Source organism: Cololabis saira, chromosome 7, assembly GCF_033807715.1.
Source record: "Cololabis saira isolate AMF1-May2022 chromosome 7, fColSai1.1, whole genome shotgun sequence".
In the NCBI taxonomy this organism is placed as follows: Eukaryota; Metazoa; Chordata; class Actinopteri; order Beloniformes; family Belonidae; genus Cololabis; species Cololabis saira.
In genome coordinates, this window is record NC_084593.1 from 47,115,973 (window position 1) to 47,124,633 (window position 8,661).

An 8,661-nucleotide genomic window follows, 5' to 3' on the forward strand; every position below is an offset into this window, starting at 1 on the left:
GTCTCTCTGTTGGGAGTTCCTCCGTAGGTCTGATGGATCTCTCTGTTGGGAGTTCCTCCGTAGGTCTGACGGATCTCTCTGTTGGGAGTTCCTCTGTAGGTCTGAATCTCTCTGTTGGGAGTTCCTCCGTAGGTCTGACGAGTCTCTCTGTTGGGAGTTCCTCCGTAGGTCTGACCAATCTCTCTGTTGGGAGTTCCTCCGTAGGTCTGACGGATCTCTCTGTTGGGAGTTCCTCCGTAGGTCTGATGGATCTCTCTGTTGGGAGTTCCTCCGTAGGTCTGACCGATCTCTCTGTTGGGAGTTCCTCCGTAGGTCTGATGGATCTCTCTGTTGGGAGTTCCTCCGTAGGTCTGACCGATCTCTCTGTTGGGAGTTCCTCCGTAGGTCTGATGAGTCTCTCTGTTGGGAGTTCCTCCGTAGGTCTGACCAGTCTCTCTGTTGGGAGTTCCTCCATAGGTCTGACGAGTCTCTGTTTTGGGAGTTCTTCCGTAGGTCTGACGAGTCTCTCTGTTGGGAGTTCCTCCGTAGGTCTGACGAGTCTCTCTGTTGGGAGTTCCTCCGTAGGTCTGATGGATCTCTCTGTTGAGAGTTCCTCCGTAGGTCTGACCGATCTCTCTGTTGGGAGTTCCTCCGTAGGTCTGACCGATCTCTCTGTTGGGAGTTCCTCCGTAGGTCTGAGGAATCTCTCTGTTGGGAGTTCTTCCATAGGTCTGACGAGTCTCTCTGTTGGGAGTTCCTCCGTAGGTCTGATGAGTCTCTCTGTTGGGAGTTCCTCCGTAGGTCCGACCAGTCTCTCTGTTGGGAGTTCCTCCATAGGTCTGACGAGTCTCTCTTTTGGGAGTTCCTCCGTAGGTCTGACGAGTCTCTCTGTTGGGAGTTCCTCCGTAGGTCTGATGGATCTCTCTGTTGAGAGTTCCTCCGTAGGTCTGACCGATCTCTCTGTTGGGAGTTCCTCCGTAGGTCTGACCGATCTCTCTGTTGGGAGTTCCTCCGTAGGTCTGATGAGTCTCTCTGTTGGGAGTTCCTCCGTAGGTCTGACCAATCTCTCTGTTGGGAGTTCCTCCGTAGGTCTGACCGATCTCTCTGTTGGGAGTTCCTCCGTAGGTCTGACGAGTCTCTCTGTTGGGAGTTCCTCCGTAGGTCTGACGAGTCTCTCTGTTGGGAGTTCCTCCGTAGGTCTGACGAGTCTCTCTGTTGGGAGTTCCTCCGTAGGTCTGATGGATCTCTCTGTTGGGAGTTCCTCCGTAGGTCTGACGGATCTCTCTGTTGGGAGTTCCTCTGTAGGTCTGAATCTCTCTGTTGGGAGTTCCTCCGTAGGTCTGACGAGTCTCTCTGTTGGGAGTTCCTCCGTAGGTCTGACCAATCTCTCTGTTGGGAGTTCCTCCGTAGGTCTGACGGATCTCTCTGTTGGGAGTTCCTCCGTAGGTCTGAATCTCTCTGTTGGGAGTTCCTCCGTAGGTCTGACCGATCTCTCTCTGTTGGGAGTTCCTCCGTAGGTCTGACGAGTCTCTCTGTTGGGAGTTCCTCTGTCATTCTCTCTGTCCCCTGATTGGACAAAACAGTCTGACTGATCTGGAGGATGCTTCTATGTTTGCTGTGTGGTTGTGTGTGTGTTCCTGTCCTCTCTGAAGTCGGTCCGGGTTCCTCTGTCCACTTGGACCAGACCGGTGTTCATGTGCATCATCTTGGCCTGCTTAACCCTTTAACGCCTGACGTATAAAAAACACCCAAAAGAATCCCACATTTCTTTTTATTTGAGGGTTAATTATACAGGACTGTCTCAGAAAGTGAGAATATTGTGATCTTCTGTAATGCAATTAAAAAAACATTAAATAATAATAATAAAAGGCTTGCAATATTTCAATTGATTTGTAATGAATCCAGAATGTATGACATTTTTGTTTTTTTAATTGCATTACAGAAAATAAAGAACTTTATCACAATATTCAAATTTTCTGAGACAGTCCTGTATATTGGAATGAAAAACACTTCAAATTTTGAAATAAAATAATTATTTTCCTTAACATGAATACATTAGGTACATTTACGTATTTCTTTATTTATTTTTAAATATTTTGGTTTTTCTGAAACCTTTTTTTTTTTACCCTTTTTGATGCTTTTACAGATGCTGCTAAACTTTTCTTGTACAATTCAACTGTTCAAGCAGCGTGGCAGCTTAGTGGTGGCTCCCCTTATAGGTGAAAGGAGTATAGATATTATATCATGGAGTTCTAAGTCAGAAATTGGCTCTTGATTGCAGATGAAGGTGCATGTCCACGAGCAGAGTCCTCATCAAAGCAGCATGTGTTTACAGGGTGAACTCTACAGATTTTGCAGAGTTGAGGGAGAAGCTCCATGCACCCATCAGAATCTCTCCCAATGTGGTCATCCACCAGACCATGGCTGACCTCTTCCTGGACACGTTCAGGGCCCAGGTGGAGCTGAACCCTCCGTACACCCCCACCAGTGGACAGGTACGTGTGTGCAGCCACCATGCTGATCCTCTGTTCAATTCAATTTGTATAGCGTCTTATACAACAAAAGTTGTCTCTAGACGCTTTCTAGAGATGCAGAACATGAACATAAACCCCCGAGCAATTATTACATAAACAATGGCAGGTAAAAACTCCCCTATTGGGAGAAAAGCCTTAAAGGGGACCTATTATGGCATCTAATCATTATTTTAAACAGGCCTTGAATGTCCTAAAAACAAGCTTTTGATTGTTTTTGCTAAATAAATTAGAAATTCAGCCTCTGATCCATGTCTTTATCATCCCAATCTCTAACCTCATTATCTATGCAGGATTCTGAGTGGGCGGGGCTATGATAATGAGGCTCTGTGCTGATTGGCTTCGCGACACACCGCTACGAAAAAATGGTGGGAGCTCCAGCCGGCGGAGTTACCGTGTCCTAACACCGCGTCATAACTGCATGCGATGCGAGCGAGCGTCAGCGACAAAATCAATTCCATTGCTTTATTTTCTATTGGACTGTCCTAACTGGCCGCAGCGACGCAGCGCGACGTTTTGAGCTGGCCGTTTTCTGCCTCTCGCGTTGAAAGCCGGTTGAAAGCGCTGTAGGAAACAGTCATGATGAGGAACGGCTGATCCAGTTAGTTGAAATGAGAAGTTATCTCTATGATTCCTCCTCATTTCACTACAAAAACCTCAATAAAGTGGCAGCTGCTGGAGGGAGATGGACAGAGAGCGTCCGATGTCACGCAGTGCTACGATAGTCGGACGCTCACATGCAGTTACACGCTTTTATAGTTGTGGGCGTGTTTTGCATTTTGGTTACGTAACGAAAATGCGCAAATCTGAAACAGGTTTTCTCTTGCTTTAACATATATAAAGTGGTCTCCCCTCACCCTGCCAACTCAGAAAAGGAGGAAACAACTAAATTCTGCAGTGTCTGTACAGCCGCCCGGATGATCCGTCCAGTCTGATGTGGATCTACGAGCCAATAAGATTCTGCTCCCGTCGTTACGTAACCAAATTGCAATTTGCATCGGTTGGCCTCCGATGTGTGAAACCACGTCCACAACTTACTCTGGCCGGAACAACCACAACTAACTCCGCCAGCCGGAGCTTCCACCATTTTTTCGTAGCGGTGTATCGCGTCATTCAGGCAGCCAATCAGCACAGAGCCTCATTATCATAGCCCCGCCCACTCTGAATCCTGCATAGATAATGAGGTTAGAGAATGGGAAGATAAAGACATGGATCAGAGGTTGAATTTCTAATTCATTTAGCAAAAACAATCAAAAGCTTGTTTTTAAGACATTCAAGGCCTGTTTAAAATAGATAATAGATACCATAATAGGTCCCCTTTAATGATCGTATATTTAGTAGTCCGCATCTAATTTTTCGGTCTCTAATTGGTACCAAATGCGCATTGGTTTTAATTTTTACACCGTTATTTTGATGAACACCTCTATCATGCTCCACCTGATGAACTTTTGGAGGGCGGGGAACTGCAATCAATTCTATTTTACTAGGCACCTGGTTAGAGTTACCAGTTACATCATGTAATCTTATAGTTTTGTTGGCAGGCGTTGGTCCTCGAGAAGCAGCAGAGAAGTGTGTTAAACTACAGCTCTGCATCCTGGCCTGGACCCTGCGATGTCAGGGAGAGGGTCTAATGAAACAGGCCAAATTACTAGAAACAAGAGCAGCACCAGCCCGGGTGGGATGAATGCCGTCTCTTCTAATCAGACCGGGCTTTCCCCAGAACGTTTCCCAATTGTCAATAAAAGCCACGTCGTTTTCTGAACACCACCGATACAACCAGCGACGGAGCGAGAGCATGCGACTTAACATGTCATCGCTGGTCAGATTGGGGAGGGGGCCAGAGAAACCTACGGAGTCCGACATGGTTTTGGTGTAGTTACACACCGAGACAATATTCATTTTAGTTACTTCCGACTGGCGAAGACGGGAGTCATTAGCTCCGACATGGATGATAACTTTACCATATTTACGATTACCCTTTGCCAGTAGCTTCAAATTTGCTTCTATGTCGCCCGCTCTGGCCCCCGGGATGCACCTAACTATGGTCTCTGGAGTCGGCCTCACATGCCGGACTATGGAGTCGCCAATCACCAGGGTCGGCTTCTCAACGGGTGTGTCGCTGAGTGGGGAAAAACAGTTAGACACATGAAGCGGGTGGTGGTGTTCCGTGAGCCCTTTAGGACTACGCTTCCTCCGAACCGTTACCCAGCCGCCCTGGCTGGCCGGCTGCTCGGGAGCTGCAGGGGAGCGGCTAGCAGCTGCTACAGGCCGGTCCGCCGCTAGCTTAGCCTGGCTAGCTGACGAGTCTATCGGACTATGGTCAAGTTGGCGGAACCGGACCTCTAACTGACTGAGCCTCGCCTCCAGCTCTGCAAATAAACTACACTTTAAGCACTTACCGTTTTCACTAAAGGAGGCAGAGGAATAGCTAAACATTTCACACACTGAAAAGCAGCAAAGCAAAGAGGTGAAATGGTGGGAGAAGGGGAGGCCATGCTAAGATGCTAACAGAGGCTAACGGACAGAAAATGTATCAGTGATTGGTGACAATGAAAGTTGCGGAAGAGAAAAATGTGCAAGTGTTGAAATAAAGACAGAAATTTACCAGATATATTATTATTTTACCAGAAAACAATCTAAGTTCAGACATAAAAGTCTAGAGAGATCAGAGCCTGCAACGCCGTGCAACGGCACCGGACCGCAACACCAGGAAGTGACGCGATGCGTGACGCAATACGTTACCCGACCTGATGATGACGCCTCATTCACAAGTTCTCTTCTGTTCCTCCACAGGAGGTGGAGCCCTGCATCGGCTGTATGCAAGCTCCAGCAGGCGTCAAGCTGGTCCAGCTCTGCCAGGCCTCAGGTACCAGGACCGCTGTGTGCTGTGTGTATGTGTATGTGTGTATCTGAGAGGACAGGAAGGACATTTAAGCAGGATGCTTGTTACAAGCTGCTCACAATGCAGGGCTTAAAGTATTCCGGCACCTGTTCCCGTGTCTGCACCTGTTCCCGTGTCTGCAACTGTTCCCGTGTCTGCACCTGTTCCCGTGTCTGCAACTGTTCCCGTGTCTGCACCTGTTCCCGTGTGTCCGCACCTGTTCCCGTGTGTCCGCACCTGTTCCTGTGTGTCTGCACCTGTTCCTGTGTGTCTGCACCTGTTCCTGTGTGTCTGCACCTGTTCCTGTGTGTCTGCACCTGTTCCCCTGTGTCTGCACCTGTTCCCCTGTGTCTGCACCTGTTCCCCTGTGTCTGCACCTGTTCCCCTGTGTCTGCACCTGTTCCCCTGTGTCTGCACCTGTTCCCCTGTGTCTGCACCTGTTCCCCTGTGTCTGCAACTGTTCCCCTGTGTCTGCAACTGTTCCCCTGTGTCTGCAACTGTTCCCGTGTGTCTGCACCTGTTCCCCTGTGTCTGCACCTGTTCCCGTGTGTCTGCACCTGTTCCCCTGTGTCTGCAACTGTTCCCCTGTGTCTGCAACTGTTCCCCTGTGTCTGCAACTGTTCCCCTGTGTCTGCAACTGTTCCCCTGTGTCTGCAACTGTTCCCGTGTGTCTGCACCTGTTCCCGTGTGTCTGCACCTGGTCCCGTGTGTCTGCACCTGTTCCCCTGTGTCTGCACCTGTCCCGTGTGTCTGCACCTGTTCCCGTGTGTCTGCACCTGTTCCCGTGTGTCTGCACCTGTCCCGTGTGTCTGCACCTGTTCCCGTGTGTCTGCACCTGCACCTGTTCCTGCTCCTGCTGACGTGTCCCTGTCGTCCTCAGGTCAGGACACTGAGTGCCAGCAGTGCTTCTGCCGGCCCATGTGGTGTCTGAACTGTCTGGGCCGATGGTTCGCCAGCCGCCAGGACCAGGAGATCCCCGAGACCTGGCTGTCCAGCCGAGTGCCCTGCCCCACCTGCAGAGCCCGGTTCTGCATCCTGGACATCTGCGCGCTCCGCTGACGGGAACACATCCGGCACTCTTTCATGGATTGGACCTGATTAGGGATCTGAGTTAAGTTCAGATTCAGGCCGAAAATCTATCTGGAACCTCATCCAAAACCTTTTCCTGTATCGGGATTTGACCCTGGATCAGTTGTGGACCTGAATCTGAACCTGGTTCGGAACCTGTTTTAAGTCTGATTCTAGTTCTGGACCTGTTCCTGAACCAGTTCTATACCTGGACCAATTCTGATTCTGGATCCAGGAAATGAAGATGGTTGTAGTCACGGTTCTGGACTGATTCTGCACCTTTGGACCTGATCTAGACCTTGAGCTAGTTCCTTCACCTGGTTCACACTTGGCTCCGGACAAGGATATCAACTTCTTGTGAATGTAGTTCTGGACCTGTTGAGGACCTGTTTCTAAACAGTTCTGTCCTGTGAGCAAAAAATATTTGTAAACCTTCTGGTTTGGGATCAGGTCTGGACTTTTTTATTATTTTTATTTTTTATTATTGTTCAAAGCAAAGCAGCAAAAACACAACGAAAAAAATTTGAACTATGCTGAAAATGACGGTGCGGCAAGGCCACCGCTCTTAATGGGTGGGCAGAGGAGACTATATACCTGAGCCTTGGTTGTTTTTTCACCAAATAAAAGAAATGATAGAACTATTGATTTGAGCAAGGGTTTTCTTCAACAGCAACATTGGGAGCATTTGTGAGAGATAGAGAAGGCGAGGGAGGATGTTCATCTTGATCAGATGGATACGGCCTAGTAAAGAGAAGGGTAGCCCACACCACCTGTCAACGTCCTGGTTTGTAGAAGGAGAAAAATGTTGTTTATAAAGGTCCTTCATTTCTGAGGAGACTTTTATACCTAGATATGAGAAACCTGTTGGGGACCAGCGAAATGGCAGTGAGATGTTGCGATCAAGTTTTTCTGAGCTATTTAGTGGCATGGCTTCACTCTTAGAAAAGTTTATTTTGTATGCGGAGAAGACGCCATATTCATCAATTATCTTTATTAGATTGGGAATTGACTGTCTGGGGGAATCCAAATAGATCAAAACGTCATCCGCATATACAGGACTGTCTCAGAAAATTAGAATATTGTGATAAAGTTATTTTATTTTCTGTAATGCAATTTAAAAAACGTCATACATTCTGGATTCATTACAAATCAACTGAAATATTGCAAGCCTTTTATTATTTTAATATTGCTGATCATGGTTTACAGTTTAAGATTTAAGATTCCCAGAATATTTTAATTTTTTGAGATAGGATATTTGAGTTTTCTTAAGCTGTAAGCCATGATCATCAATATTAAAATAATAAAAGGCTTGCAATATTTCAGTTGATTTGTAATGAATCCAGAATAGAATAGGGAGGATCTTTTCTAACCGCTGAGCTAGGACTTTTGTACGGAAGAATATTAGGGCCAGGCAGGAGGAAGATTTTTTTTCATTATGCACTTTGAGAAAAAAGTCGAAATGTTGAGAAAAAAGTCGAGATGTCGAGAAAAAAGTCAATATTTCGTGAATAAAGTCGAAATGTTGAGAAAAAAGTCGAAATTTCGCATTTATTCAGGAAATTTCGACTTTGTCGAAATTATATTTCAACATTAATTTTTTTCCTCTTGCATGGCCCTAATTAGGTTGTTAAGTGCCTACGTCACGCGCGCCGCTGCGCGTCCTCGTCAGTCATTTCCGGGGCCAGACAGATGTTGTGACAGTGCTGTGTACCTCTCTGTTTCAACAGATCTGAGACTAAAGCAGCGCTTTCCTGCCACTTACATTAATAACTTACGTTACATTAACTTAACTTACTTAACTTACATTAGGCTACTTAACACTTACACCTTGTCATAACTGCACGCGAGCGTCGCTCTGCGTGGCATCGGACGCGCTCTGTCCTGAAACACTGAACGCGTTATCGGCCCCCACGTTCTTTTGATTGACAGCTGAAACTCGCTTTTTAAAAGGCTGATTTATGGTTCCGAGTTACACCAACGCAGACCCTACGCCATAGGGTACGCGGCGACGCACCGAACTGTGGGCGTCGCCGCGTACCCTACACCGTAGGCTACGCTGTCGATTTTACGCGTTACCATAAATCAGCCTTTATTCACCGCAGTACCCGCCCGTGCGCTCCTGAAAGAAACTCCTAAAATAAAAAGAGTAAAGAGACAAGTAAAAGATGGGTGATTACTTGTAATCTTCCTACGTTTGTACTT

The 8,661-nt window shown here is 47.3% G+C and overlaps 1 protein-coding gene across 1 annotated transcript in view; it reads left to right on the plus strand.

The window, feature by feature from the left end:
• Nucleotides 1-7,100, plus strand: part of tmem129 (transmembrane protein 129, E3 ubiquitin protein ligase) — a 30,828-nt gene extending 23,728 nt beyond the window's left edge. The window contains exons 5-7 of the mRNA XM_061725988.1: nt 2,315-2,474; nt 5,304-5,376; nt 6,272-7,100. Of these exons, the coding sequence (XP_061581972.1) occupies nt 2,315-2,474; nt 5,304-5,376; nt 6,272-6,450 (412 nt within the window). The 3' untranslated portion in view covers nt 6,451-7,100. The remainder of the gene's footprint in view (nt 1-2,314; nt 2,475-5,303; nt 5,377-6,271) is intronic.
• Nucleotides 7,101-8,661: the final 1,561 nt, after the last annotated feature.